The 15,653-nt window shown below is 43.5% G+C and overlaps 1 protein-coding gene across 2 annotated transcripts in view; it reads left to right on the forward strand.

The window, feature by feature from the left end:
• GRK7 (G protein-coupled receptor kinase 7) overlaps positions 1-15,653 on the forward strand; it is a 40,045-nt gene that overhangs the window by 21,839 nt on the left and 2,553 nt on the right. For both annotated transcript variants that reach the window (XM_075003827.1, XM_075003826.1), the window contains one exon: positions 4,933-5,204. In XM_075003827.1, the coding sequence (XP_074859928.1) occupies positions 4,933-5,204 (272 nt within the window). The remainder of the gene's footprint in view (positions 1-4,932; positions 5,205-15,653) is intronic.

Here is a 15,653-nt window from a genome sequence, read left to right on the forward strand (position 1 = left end):
GGCAGTTTGTTTCCTGACAACACCCTGCATCATCTTATTTCAGCACATCCCTTCCTGTTTTCCATATTTACCATTCAGTTGTTTACGTGGCTGAGTGCTTGTGGTTTTAAAGCCCTTTCTCCTGAACAAAAACTTTTTGCCCAGATTGGTTAGCTATGTAGGAGATAGGAAAAGGCAGAGAAATCTAAATTCCATTTGTCCCTCTGCTTTCCAGTTCGTGTGTTAACTGAAATTGTAGCAAGATTTTCTTTTTCTTCTTTCGTTCTTCCGTTCTTTCTTTTGCATCTGAGTTAATAACTGCATCTCAAACAATAAGCTTGTCAATTGTAACAAAATATTCCACAGAATTCTCGGGGGTGGGAAGATGGATTCGAACTTCTACATTTTAATTCATTCCTTTATTTTGGATTTTGTGTCAGGTTTAGAACTAGAGCTGGGGTTCGTTTCAATTGTTGCTGAAATGTCATGAAAAGAGCTCCTACAAGGTTTTGTGGCACAATGGTGACAACCTTGTGAGAATAGCAGCTCTTACAATTCTTCCCTCACTTTGAACCGAAACTCCGTAACAGCTCACAGAATTACAGGGCCATTACATTAGAATCTCAGCGTCCACATCTATTCAGCCTTTAACCCACATCCTGATCTCTCAGCTAAACCTACTCTGAACCCAACCACCATCTCGCTGACCCATCCTTAATTTCCACTGAAGCAATGATGCACCCATTGAACCCTGTCCTACAGTTCTTTTGAATGTATGGGTACAACTGGAGCTCCCCTTCCCTTGCCTGAGCTCTAGGAACATGAGTGCCATATCAGTCAAAGCCAGCTCTTGTATCGCTTGATTACATGTTTATGTGTATCATAGGCCAGAAGCCCTTGGCAACCATTCCTTCAAGCAGGTGCACTGGAGAAGGGCAAAGATGGGGTGAAAGAAGGTATTGCGGAATGGAGCATCAGTGAAGCCCCATGGATTTGACATTCTGACACGACTGTGTCACATCTGTCTTGATATCGTTCAGCACGGGATGAGGCTGAATTCCAGCACAACAATGTCTTCACAGTTACACAATGTCAAGGTGTAGCATTGTGGTTGTTGTGTTGCTCCTTCTGATTCCATTTGATGATGAAGTGGCTCACCAGCTTATTGGGCATCACTCAGTTAATCACCTTCAGCTCTAGCCTCACCAGACTGAAAATGCTTATTGCTACCCATTAAAACACAAGGAAAGGAAATAATATTACAATGGTTCCACCGAGATTCCCATTGTACCCTCTCCTTAGGGCATTTGTGTAGAAGCCAGACTCTTTATAGTTCTCCCTGATCCCTTATCTTTCCTCCAGGTAGCATGACTCTAGTTTCCAGTCCACAAAGTTACACAAAGTCCTCTTTCTGAATGGAGGAGTTACCATGAATAAGAATTTTTCTCTGCCTGGGGCAGAATCAAATTCCAGTGGGGAAAATGTCACACTGAGAGTGTAACCCACATACCTATTGGATGTGGTTTGCGGTCCCATGTAGTGGTACCCGGACCACTTACATAGAGAGAGAATGAATTTCATCTACAGCCTTAGTTGAGAGCCATTTTGCTTTTAGCTCAAGTTGTAGGGGCTCATGCAGTAAACTCCAGAGGTCCCAGGTTCCACTCCATCTGTCTGGAGTTGCAAGAGCTCCATCCACCCCCAATGTAACTATGCAAAAGCAGAATAACTTCACGTGGACATAGGCTGCATCTACACCAGCAAGTTTTTTCAGAAAATCTGTCCCTTTTTCGAAAGAAGGAAATCAAAAGAACACGGCTCTTCTTACAGAAGCCCTTTTCTGCTCCCAGACCAGGAAGAGCACCTCTTTTTGAAAGGTTCTTTTGAAAAAAAATCAAGCATAGATGCTCCATGCACCCTTTTTATGAAGAGCAGTCCTCAGTCCTCATGTGCCAAATTTTTCAATCCCTGGCCCATACTTTCTAAAGAGCAGGGGCTGTGTGGATGCTCTCTATCAAAAGAGCAGATCAGTCTTTCGATCTCCCTTTTCGTGTGTGGATGCGCTCTTTCGGAAGAAGATTTTTTTATAAGAAATTTTCTGGAAGAACTTTTGAAAGATTGCTGTAGTGGAGACGTAGCCTTAGTGAATGAACAAGGCAAACTGTGCCACTTTCACTCCATTCTTTCTGCACTCTAATTAGTCAGCTATTGGAGGGATAAAGATTGACACCAGCCTATCTAGACAGTAAGGCGCTTCTTTTCATCCAGAGCTAGTAAGTGAACTCAGTTACACAATGTAAGGGATTTGTCTAGGGAACTGTACTCTCAGCTCCCTCTTGTCTCTCAACAACGGGGATGATTTGGTTTCATGTCTCTAAATAAGACCAGTTACTAGCAAAGGGAAGAGAAGGTATTTCATCTATTGCTTATCTTTTGCAAACAATGGGCTGGCCTTGCCATTCTGTGGGATGCAATACACACACACTTGGTAGGAACTGAGGTTTAAAGGGGATTTAATAAGTGACTAGGAAAGGAACGTTGTGCCTGAAGCTGAATGAGTAATAGTCTTCCTACTCTTAAACGGAAATTGCCTCTGCATATGTTTAATTGCATCATTCGCAAATGCCTTTGTGTGCGCCACATGCTGTAATTTCAGCTATCCTTCCCTGAGGCACCTCTGTTTTGGCTCAGGCTATGTCTCCGCTACAGCATAAATTCCAATCTAAGGCACTTCGATCGATTTTAAATTGTGACTGTTCACATATCAAATACCATTATTTCGAATTTAGGGGGCACTACAGCCGCTATTCTTACTCGGACAACCTGAGTGGGATTAACAGGAAGTTTGAATGTAAGCATTTGGATTAATAGTAGCGTGGAAACAGATTCCATTTAAACTGGTTTTATTGGCCTCCAGAGGAGTCCCACATGTATCCCACAATGCCCCACAGTTGTCCGTTCTGGCTGGTTGCATCTCTGATGCTCTCCAGGTGTGCTGGAAGTAAGGTAACTGGAGGCCTGTGAATTTAAGCTTTCTGGGAGCTGGCTGTCACCAGGGGGAAGTCTCCCCACCCATCCCAGTAGCAAAGATTGCTGGGGCTGTCTGTCAGTGTGGGGATGTCTCCTTCTGAAAAAATGGCCATTTGTTTTCCATGGGAGGGGAATGAGGGCAATGCAATGTGGGAAGATGACATCACACACCCACAACCACTTGTGGGGCATTTTTTTCCCTATACCGCACCAACGAAAAAACCCAGATGCTACAGGGCTCAGAGAACTGTGGTATAGGTTCCCACAATGCACTGCTGCAACAGTCAATGTTTGGCGAGTTAGCCTGGCAGCATTCACTCAACTTTGTTGGGGCTTTGTGGGACGGTGAGGATACTCAAATTCAAATTTATAAAATTCAACATTACAAAATCGATTTTAATAAAATTGAATTTATCTCGTAGCATAGACATAGCCTCAGAGTGAGTCTCTCAGCCCAAAGTAGAACTCCAGTACTAATAGCAACCAGTCTTGCACCAACATCATGTCTGTACTAAAAAGAAAAAGAATAAAGATTCCCCTGGGTTCAGAAAGGCATAGAAAAAGTTGAAGTGACTTTCAGCGCTTTTACCCTCTGATAAATAAACCTGCTACATCACAGGTATAACCAATACAGGGGTCTGGTTGTGGAAGACTTATCTATACTATGGCTTCCATCAGCACTGTTGATGATCGCACCCTTGGCAGGGTAAACAGAGTGACTTCCTCCCTGCAAGGAAATCAACTTACCAGAAAGCCAGTTATGATACAGATCTGGCAATGGAAGGGCTGGAAATATACACTATCCATATGGCACGGTCAATTTCTCTTGTCTTGGAGTGTTCTTACTTCAGAATTTTGTGCAGCTCCTAGCTAATGCTGACTCCTTAATTCTTCCCAACTTGATTGCAGTATATAATGACAGTATTCAAGCAAGGCTCACTTGCTGATGCATTGCTTACAAGGGACCTGGAAGAGGGAAGTGAATCTGTTTCCTTTTGTTTCATAATGAATTTTAAAGAAAAACTGAAAGGTATTATTCTGTTGTTGCTTTGTGAACCTTAAAATATTGTGAAAATTGAATGTATTCTTTCCTGTTTTTGCCAGGAAACTACTTAGATGACTCAGAGATGTGGCTTGAGTGCTTTCTCTGCTCTTAATTGAGGGGCTGGGGTTAGCAGAGGTGACGTATAATTTGTGATAGTTGGCCGGGGGAGATGTATTTTGAACCCTCTCCCCCAAAACCTATATATATATATATATATATATATATATATATATATATATATATATATTATATTTTATATCAACATAATGCATGGAAGTGGGGAGGCACATGACCTTGCCTGCCTTCCCCACATGTCGCCTCAGGGAGTGTGACTCCTTCTTAAAGAGAGAATTTTTTTTTTCAAATAGCTAAGTCAAAAAGATGTTAACAGTTACTCAGTTTTCACTTCCCTGATTGTTCCTGATGTGCTGTACTGTGTGTTCCTCAGTATTTCTTAGTCTTCCAGGAAAAGAAATTAGATAAGACCTGAATGTGAAAGAACAGGCAGAAACATTTAAAAAAAAAACAAAAACAAAAAAACATTCAGGTTTTCCTTTATACATCACATAAAAAGCAAAAATGGCACAAATCAACACTTCTCCCTGGCAGATCATATTTAAAAGGTTTCTGTATAGAAAGATATTTAACAAAGAGAAATAATTCACTTACCAAAGCTCTTAAGTGGATATTACGTAGATTCACATCTCTAGAATATCATCTGTAGTTTCTGTAAGTGTAGTTCTCTCATGTTTGCTACCGATAATTTCAGATACATTTTGTGGCTTGAGGTAATTAACTAACTGTAGGAAACTTGTATTTACACCTCTGTATTTCGTTATTGCTATTGTCTAGTAAATCTATATGTTTGATTGTCTTAGGCTGGGACTAATGGTTATATGGCTCCTGAAATCCTGAAGGAAGAGAATTACTCCTACCCTGTGGACTGGTTTGCTACGGGATGTAGTATTTATGAGATGGTTGCGGGTCGGACGCCATTCAAGGATTTCAAAGAAAAAGTCAGTAAGGATGAAGTGAAGAGAAGAACCTTGGAAGATGAAGTGAAATATGAACATGCCAACTTCACGGAGGAAACAAAAGATATTTGCAGGCTGTTCTTGGCTAAGAAATCAGAGGACCGTTTGGGAAGCAGGTATGGTTTATTTTTAAGCCTAGATCAACGATGCAATCAGTATTTCATATAAATGGAGGCCAAAATCCTAAAGTTTCTACACAGATTTCAATCTTTCTTTTTACTTCCATGAGTTACAGTGATCTTGGTCTGGACAATCTCTCTTGGAAAGCAAGGAAGTGGGGGAATGTTGCCTCTGTAGTGTCAGCCCCATTGCCTCCCCAGAAACCCACAGAAGTCCTGCTTTGGGAGTTTTGCAAGGATTTAAGGGAGGAGAGGAGTCAAGCCAGGGCTGGATTCAGACCACGAGCTCTGGGCTGTGCTGCTGCTCACTGCTGTTTTCCCAGCTGAGGGAAGGGCAGGAGCAGCAGCAGCCTCGGCAGAAGTGCCCTGAGGCTTCATACCACTGCTCTGATTGGCCAGAATTCTGACCAATCAGAACAGCAGAGAGCAGTGCCTGGGAGTGGAGGGAGGGGTGCAGCGCCATGTGCAGATGGGGTTGAACAAGTAAGTGCATCCCCGTCGCTCACACCCTGTGCCCCTCAACCACTCCTGTGCTCCCCATCCCCTTCTTGCACCATTCCTCCCGCATCTTGACCCCTCCCTCCCAGACCCCTCACCCTCACCCCTCTATCTCTGAGACTGCACTCCAAACCTTCCCCCCAGACCTCACACCCTGCGCCTGCACCCTTCCCTGACCAGATTACTCACCCACACCTGCCTCTGCCCTTCTCTCCCTGACCCCTCACCCCCACCTTTACCCCTCCCTTCCAGAGCCCACACCCCAAACCCTCGTGCACCCTTCCTCCCCTCCAGATCCTCAGCCCACTCCTGTACCCCACACCTGCCCAGACTGCCCAACCTCAGCCTGCCCCTGTATCTTCCTGCTGTCCCGACCTCACAGCCCTGGCTCCCCTGCAGTCAGGCACCACACAACTGAGGTATGTTTGTTTTCCTTCTCATTTGTGTGGCCCTTGACTGATTTGTCTATGGATCAGTGGCCCTTGACCCAAAAGAGGTTCCCTACTCCTATGATAAATGGAAAGCTAAACATTATAATATTTAAATTTTCTAATACCTTTGTAGTGGTAGATGGTGAAATATTCAATACCATTTCTGTCAAGACAAAATAAATACAAAACAATCTGTAGGACACGAACATAAACTGTAATAAGATAAATACATAGTCATGTTCGTCAAACATAAGTGTAAATTTATCTACCCATTCAAGTAGTTAAAATTTCCAATATAATATGATTGAGAATTTACCAAAAAGTAGCTGAACAGACTTATTTAAGACCTTCATTTCGCATGCATGTGTATCTTGAACAACAGTACAGGGAAATCTTCTGCTGAAATCACTGGGAATCTTTTTTGCGTAAAGATTGCACATTTTTGCCTTAAAACATTTATTATAGCACTGTGAGTTGCAGAGGGTATGGTGAGTAACAGTTTATGAAGCTAGAAAATTATTTAGGAACAAAATATAATATTTGATAACACGTACAGTTATATTGTGAAATATGTATGACAATTAGAAGAAATTAGTGGATGATAAAGTCCAGATTGCTCTATGTGGTATGCAGAGTTAATCTGAAAGATGCGTTGTGGCACTGATAATGCTTGCAATGAATATAAAACCCCTATTTGCAATGGAAGAGCTTAAGATGAAGATATATAATTAATAATATTGACTTGTCATACTCTGTTCACAAGAAAACTAGAGATAATTGAAAGGACATTGAAGAATTTCTAATAGTGTCTTATATCTAATGTACAAGTGAGGACCATATAATTTTTCCAAGGACTTTGTAGAGATGTATGTGTCATTTTAGCACATGAATCTTCTCTCCATCAGGGCAAGTGGAACAGCGACACAAGTTTTTGACAGAAAACTGTCCAAAATACACATTTTTGCATACTGATATAATGTAGTCATGGTTTGATCAACCATCTACTGGACTTCTGTGGGGATTTCAAATGTGAACAAAGGCTGTGATTCCCCATTTTATCGTCAAGAGGAATCTGAAATTTCTAGCACTGAACGAAAACTATGGCTTCTGTTCAGCAACAAATTATCTTGCAACACAGATCACAGAAATTGCCTGGTTTAGCACAATGATAATAATATTCTTCATCTGGAGTATTCCACCTGAAATCTCTGTTCGCTCTCATACATTTAGCCTCAGAAGATCCCTGTGAAGTAAGCTTTATTGCCTTTACTTAAAAGCTTTCATAGACTCATAGGACTGGAATCAGGGCCATCCCTAGTGGCCTGGGCAAACTCTCCATCTGCCCCAGGCCCTGCACCACCCCATCTGTTCCCTGCCCTGCTCCCTCCTGCCCTGCTCCATTTCACTCTTTCCCCCAAGCTCCTTCCAACAAGCAACATGGTCCCGGGGATTAGCAGGAGGCCTCTGATACCAGCAGGCAGGGTCAGGCCCCTCCTGCAATCACTGGCAGCAGAGGGAAGTGAAGCGACCTGGCCCCAGCCCACTCCACTCCTTTGGCTCCCAGCCGTGTCACTCCACCTCCTACCAATGAATGTGGGGAGTGGTTTCACCCCTCCCTCAAGCCCCCTCCTCCGACTGACATGGCTGGGAGCCAAAGGAATGGAGTGGGCTGGGGCTGGGTCACTCCGCTTCTTACCGCCACCAGGAAGTGTGGAGATAGGCCCAATCCCTGCTGCCAGCATCAGGTTCCCTGCCAACCCTCAGGACTGCCCTGGGCCCCCTGGGGCACCCCAAGCGAGAGGCCTGGGGCAGTTGCTCCCAACCATCCGACGCATAGGTCAGCTCTGCCTGGAAGGAACCTTGAGAGGTCATCAAGTCCAGGCCCTTCCCTCGTGGCACGATCAAGCACCATGTAGTTGAGCAAACTGAAGCTGCGAGAGTGAGTGAGCGAGTGAGTTGTTCTGGATCAAACGGTAGGACTGTGGAAGAGCTAGGGATAGATTCTTAGTTATATGCCTTCAGCGCAAAACCTTCCATCCTCCTACTTAATGGTGCATTGGCCTCTAGTGGTTGATGGTTAATGGAATGGGCCATTCTGTCAATGACCTCAAGGTATGTGTGTTACTGAAAAGAAATTATCGCTCCTTGGCCTCTAGTGGTGTGCAGCAGGGCTAACGGCCACTGTGGGCCTGGGGGCTAGTTGGGAGGGAGGTCTGTCTCCACAGCCCTGGAAGGGGCCAGGCAAAGGGCAGAAGAGATGGGGCCTAAGGCAGTCAGGACTTAACCCCCCTGGACTGCAGCACAGGCCTCCCTCCCACCACCCGCCTCATAGCCATGTGGAGTGGCCCAGCAGCGCAGCTGCAGCACTTCAAAGGGGCCCAGAGCTACTTTGAAGCAGCAGTGGCCAGAGCTCCAGGCCTCTTTGAGCACTGGGCTCTGGGGCAGCTGCCCCCATTTCCTCCCATCAGCAGGCCTGGGGGTGGGTGGGAGAAGCACCTCAAGGCAGTTATTTGTCCTGAAATTTTTTGTTTTCTCACTTTGATTTTCCACAATATGCTGCAGCTCCTTTCTTTTCTGTTTGATGCTGCTTCATATGTCTGGGGGCACTTAGTAAAGGATCCCACTTGAATAGAATCTTAGAACTGGAAGGGACCTCAGGAGGTCAGGAAGTCCTGTCCCCTGCACTCACAGCAGGACAGGACCTAGCACCATCCCCATTCCTGACACATGTTTATCTAACCTTCCCCTAGGTACCTGAAACTGTTATCATTGCATTTCACGCCCCAATGAGGATTGAATACACAATCCCTCATTTACAAGGCCAGTGCTCTAACCACTGAACTACTTGCCCCCACGAAAACGTCTACCAGCCCAACAAGCAGAACTACAGAGGGACTGGCTTATCATGTGTTTTATGACACCTTGGGAGAGGAAAAGGGGACTCATTACCAAATGATAAGAGAATAGACCAGTCTACAACTATAATCTGTAATGGCACCTTGAGGTACTGAGAGGGAAGAACACAGTGTAATCCAGTAACATAATGGCCCATTTTTTCCTAACCCTCCCTTCAATGCACAGTTGAATGAGAAATGGACAAGAAGGAGAAGCCCAGCCTTACAGTACAAGATGTTTAAAAAACCTGCCTCTGCCTGTTACACTGGAGATATTGTTCAAGAGCAGCTCATCCTTATGTAAAGATTAGCCTTATAATTCTGCTAAGGTCAGTCAGACCTTGAGTTATCTGCATAAATGCCTGTTGCATAAGTTAAAGCTGCTCAAGGCAGCTTTAATTTGCAAACCTGAGCTTTCAAAAATGTTCCAATTTTTGTATTCACAGCTCAGGGGTGTTGGCATGTTCTGGAGAGATTAACACCTTTCTATCCACTTTTTGACCCTTTGCAACTTGCTCACCCCTCTCCCATGCAATAGTGAAATAATTAACTAAGGAATGTCAACTTGAGAGACATTTGATATGCTCATTCCCTTTTTCTGTCACAGTAATGCAAACACCGGGCTGGCACAGGAAGGGTCATGACTTGGTTGGAGAAGCACCATATGAGAAGGTGCCATTCCTGTAGCTTCATATTTTTAAAGTATTTTTTTATTCTGGATGGTATCAAAAGAAAATACAGGAGTTCCTCATTATAATTCCAGGTTACATTCCTAAAGAATGCAACTGATAGTGAAACGACTCATAAAGGAGAATTATTATCCATAAGGAATAATGTAATTAGCTTGATATAAGCTCCCAACCCATGCAGTTCACACACAGGGTTCATATATGTACTGGGATCCCTTGTTATAAGTCATTTTGCTATAAGTCATTTCACATATACGTTGTTGCGTAATTCAGGAAAGCAGATTCATAATAAGTTGCACTGACCTGCACTTACATCATTTAGAGGCTGAGGGACCAAAAGCCAGGAACATAGCAGAGCCTTGTGGTGGCCAGGTGGAAGTGTGCCCTGAAGTCATGGAAGACTGGCAGGGAGCTGCAGGGACAGGCGGGGAAGCTGTAGGGAGTCAGCAGGGAGCCATGGGGACAGGTTGGGAGCTGGAGGGGACTGGTTGGGAGCCAGAGGAGGCTGGTGAGGAGCTGGCTTAACTTTTCTATTTATTATTTATTTATTTCTATTCTATTTCTATTTATTGTTTTTTGTGAGTTATAGGGACAGGGGGTCCTTGTTATCAGTCCAGGTTACGTTCCTAAATAGTGCAACTTACAGTGAAATGACTTATAAAGAGGAATTAATATCCATAAGAAATATTGTAATTAGCTTGAGATGCGTTCCCAACACGTACAGGTCACACACATGTACACATAATGTACCTGTAACCCACAACTGGCTAGCTGCCAGCTCCCTGCCAGTCCTTGACAGCTTCCTGCTGCTCCCTGCTGGCTCCCTGTAGTTTCCTGCTGGCTCCCTGTGGCTCCCTACAGCTCTCTGCTGCTCCCTCCGGCAACCTGCCAGCTCCCTACAGTTTTCTGCCACACCCCCAGCTTCCTGCAGCTCCCTGCCAGTCCCCCATGACTTCAGGACTCACTTCCAGAGCCCCTGCGCTACAGTGCCTGCCATCTGGCCACCACAAGGCTCTGTTACATGCCTGGCTTTTGGTCCCTCAGCCTCTAAACAACGTTAAGTGCAGGTCAGTGCAACTTATGATGAATCTGCTTGCCTGAATTACGTAACGATGTGTATGCGAAATGATGTCTAGCAAAGCGACTTATAACAAGGACTCCCTGTAGATAGTATGAAGAGGTGGAACGCTGCAGTAATCCACTGTGGAGCCTACACCAAGTTCTGATGCTATTAGTTTAATGTTATAGAAAAACAAAATAAATTAAAGCCTGAATGAATATGCAGAGTATGACTTCACCCAGTAACCCTATAGAATAACTGACTGAGCAGCTTGAGTTACAAATCTGTGCATCCTATTATTTGAACTGCACTTCAAGCTAACAGAGATGGTCAGCAGTTAACTTCACGTTCCATAGCTGTACCAATGTTCGTGTGACTAACTGAAAAGGCCAGATTTTGCAGAAATGACATAAGCTCTGTTGAGCTAGGTTCGATGGGGGCAGGGGAGAAAAGCCCACAGGTAAGTGGAGAACATGGAAACCTGGGAGATGGGTCAGAAATGGGAGGCAGTATGGGCAACAATGTCAGAGTAAAAAGAGGGTCAGGGGAAAACAGGGAGGCAAGATCAAATCAATATCTTAGATGCCTGTATGCGAATGTAAGAAGTATGGGTAATAAGCAGGAAGAACTGGAAGTGCTAGTAAATAAATACACCTATGACATCGTTGGCATCACGGAAACTTGGTGGGATAATACACATGATTGGAATGTTGGTATTGAGGGGTACAGCCTGCTTAGGAAGGATAGACAGGGAAGAAAGGAGGGAAGTGTTGCCTTATATATTAAAAATGTACAGACTTGGACTGAGGTGGAGATGGACATAGGAGATGGACATGTTGAGAGTCTCTGGGTTAGACTAAGAGGGGTAAAAAACAAGGGTGTTGTCCTGCTAGAAGTCTACTACAGGCCACCTACTCAGGTGGAAGAGGTGGATGAGGCTTTTTTTAAACAACTAACAAAGTCATGCAGGGTCCAGTATTTGGTGGTGATGGGGGACTTCAACTATCCAGATATATGTTGGGAAACTAATACAGTGGGGCACAGATTTTCCAGTAAGTTCTTGGATTGTATTGGAGACAATTTTTTATTCCAAAAGGTTGAAAAGGCTACCGGGGAGAAGCTGTTCTAGATTTGATTTTAACAAATAGGGAGAAATTGATAGAGAACTTGAAAGTGGAAGGCAGTTTGGGTGAAAGCGATCATGAAATCATAGAATTCACAATTCTAAGGAAGGGTAGAGGGGAAAACATCAAAATAGAGATAATGGATTTCAGGAGGGCAGATTTTGGTAAACTCAGAGAGCTGGGAGGTAAGGTCGCATGGGAAGCAAAACTGAGGGGAAAAACAGCTGAGGAGAGTTGGCAGTTTTTTCAAAGGGACATTATTAAGGGCCCAAAAGCAAGCTATCCAGCTGCGTAGGAAAGATAGAAAATATGACAAAAGACCGCCTTGGCTTAACCAGGAGATCTTGCATGATTTCAAAATAGAAAAGGAATTGTATAAAAAATGGAAACAAGGACAAATTACCCAGGATGAATATAAGCAAACAACACAAGAATGCAGGAGCAAGATTAGAAGGGCTGAGGAACAAAATGAGTTCAAACTAGCTACAGGCATAAAGGGAAACAAGAAGGCTTTTTATAAATATATTAGAAACAAGAGGAAGACCAGGGACAGGGTAGGGCCATTGCTCAGTGAGGAGGGAGAAACAGTAACAGGGAACTTGGAAATGGCAGAGATGCTTAATGACTTCTTTGTTTTGGTCTTCACTGAGAAGTCTGATGAAGGAATGCCCAACATAGTGAATGCTAGTGGGAAAGGGGTAGGGTTAGAAGTTGGAATAAAAGAAGAACAAGTTAAAAATCACTTAGGAAAATTAGATATCTGCAAGTCACCAGGGCCTGATTAAATGAATCCGAGAATACTCAAGGAGCTGATGGAGGAGGTATCTGAGCCGTTATCTATCATCTTTGGAAAATCATGGGAGACAGGAGAGATTCCAGAAGACTGGAAAAGGGCAAATATAGTGCCCATTTATAAAAAGGGGAATAAGAATAACCCAGGAAACTACAAGCCTGTCAGCTTAACTTCAGTGTCAGGAAAGATAATGGAGCAGGTAATTAAAGAAATCATCTGCAAGCACTTGGAAGGTGGTAAGGTGATAGGGAACAGCCAGCATGGATTTGTAAAGAACAAATCATGTCAAACTAATCTGATAGCTTTCTTTGATAGGATAACGAGACTTGTGGATAGGGGAGAAGCGGTAGATGTGGTATACCTAGACTTTAGTAAAGCATTTGATATGGTCACACATGATATTCTTATAAAAAAACTAGGCAAATACAATTTAGATGAGGCTACTATAAGGTGGGTGCACAACTGGCTGGGTAACTGTACCCAGAGAGTAGTTCTTAATGGTTCTCAATCCTGCTGGAAAAGTATAACAAGTGGGGTTCCGCAGGGATCTGTGTTAGGACCGGTTTTGTTCAATATCTTCATCAACAATTTAGATATTGGTATAGAAAGTACGCTTATTAAGTTTGCAGATGATACCAAGCTGGGAGGGTTTGCAACTGCTTTGGAGGATAGGGTCATAATTCAAAATGATCTGGATAAATTGGAGAAATGGTTTGAGGACGAAGTTAAACAGGATGAAGTTTAATAAGGACAAATGCAAAGTGCTCCACTTGGGAAGGAACAATCAGTTTCACACATACAGAATGGGGAGATACTGTCTGGGAATGACTACAGCAGAAAGGGATCTAGGGGTTATAGTGGACCACAAGCTAAATATGAGTCAGCAGTGTGATGCTGTTGCAAAAAAAGCAAACATGATTCTGGGATGCATTAATAGGTGTGTTGTGAACCAGACACGAGAAGTCATTCTTCTGCTCTACTCTGCGCTGGTTAGGCCTCAGCTGGAGTATTGTGTCCAATTCTGGGCACCGCAGTTCAAGAAAGACGTGGAAAAATGAGAGAGGGTCCAGAAAAGAGTGACAAGAATGATTAAATGTCTAGAGAATGTGACCTATGAAGAAAGGCTGAAAGAATTGGGCTTGTTCAGTTTGGAAAAGAGAAGATTGAGGAGAGACATGGTAGTGGTTTTCAGGTATCTAAAAGGGTGTCATGAGGAGGGAGAAAACTTGTTCTTCTTGGCCTCTGAGGATAGAACAAGAGGCAATGGGCTTAAACTGCAGCAATGGAGGTTTAGGTTGTACATTAGGAAAAAGTTGCTAACTCTGAGAGTGGTCAAACAGTGGAATAAATTGCCAAGGGAGGTTGTGGAATCTCCATTGCTGGAAATATTTAAGAACAGGTTAGATAGATGTCTATCACAGATGGTTTAGACAGTACTTGGTCCTGCCATTGGGGCAGGGGGCTGGACTTGATGGCCTCTTGAGGTCCCTTCCAGTCCTCGTATTCTATGATTCTATGATTGATCTAAACTGGGTTTTCCTCACTGTGGTAACAGGAAACAATGCAAAGGGCATTAAGTATGCCACTGAAACTGGAGGATCTATTATTTGTGTGTGGTGCAGGCACTTGAAAGAGCTGGGCTTTCTGTGGTTGCTGCATCTGGTCACTGAGGCTATGGGGCTTTCACATATTAATAAAAATGATTGACAGAAATTTGCATGATCTCTTTCTTTTAGTCTTATTGTAGAGAGTTATGTCCATAGAACATCCTGTTCTCAGTGTTATCCAATATTGTGGAAGTGTGGTCTTTATTTAGTATGTGCTGTGAGGAGAAGGGATAGCTCAGTGGTTTGAGCATTGGCCTGCTAAACCTGGGGTTGTGAGCTCAACCCTTGAGGAGGCCATTTAGGGATTGGGGCAAATAGACATTAGGGAGGGTGCTTGGTCCTGCCAGGGGGGCTGGACCAGGTGACCTCCTGATGTCCCTTCCAGTTCTAGGAAATGCGTGTCTCCATTATATTTATTTATAAAAAGGTGTTAACAACTGTAGCCCATTAACAACATTGCTATTTACTGTGGCCAAGGACTAGCAACACATCTGTTTTCCCAGTGTTGTCATAATAGTTTGGTTCTTCATACTCCTTTAACTCATGTAGGAGCAGTCCAAGCTGTGTCACCCATATATCTAGGAAAAGAAGAATGTAACTTTCCTCCCTGTTCATAGGTTCTCCAAAACTCAGGGCAAATATTCAATGTAAACCCTCCACCGGTACAGCTGCACTGCGGTATCACATCAGTGAAGATGCTTCCTATGCCAACAGGATGGCTTCTCCAGTCGCTATAGGGTATCCACCTCCCCACAACACTGTCTGCACTGAAGTTAGGTGGATTTAACTGCATCACTCATGGGCATGGACTTTTCACACTCCTGAGTGACGTGGTTATGGTGACCTAATTTCCTAGTGTTGACGTGGCCCTACAGTTCACTTTGCACATTCCTGGCAGCTGGAGTTGCAAAAGTGGCACATTCTAGGATAGGGGAAAATCATGGTCAAAATGTTTTGACTCTATCTTTCTGACTCAGCTTATTCCTGTTTTGGAACACATCTTGGTATCTGAATGTGGATCTGCTTTGCAATAGTTCATGTGTTATTGTTTCTGCTTCAAGAGAAGAGAATCTTAATTCAGTCCATTGCGTGGAATACAGTTATTCTTTTCAAGCTGTACTTATTTTGAAGAAGTCTAAAAATGCTTGATGTATTTTATTTTTTAATTCTTGGATGAATTTTATTAATATTTATGTTCATAGTAGTGAAGAAGTTGGGTAGCTTTAGCTAAGAGAGTTATTGGGCATAAAGGAGTTAGGAAATGCGCTTGCATTCTGTTGCTGTCATACCAATCTCTGGATTTGATCTTGCAAGGTCTTGCTCACTTGAGTAGACCTTATGAGTATCCAC

Source organism: Carettochelys insculpta, chromosome 10 (assembly GCF_033958435.1).
Source record: "Carettochelys insculpta isolate YL-2023 chromosome 10, ASM3395843v1, whole genome shotgun sequence".
In the NCBI taxonomy this organism is placed as follows: Eukaryota; Metazoa; Chordata; order Testudines; family Carettochelyidae; genus Carettochelys; species Carettochelys insculpta.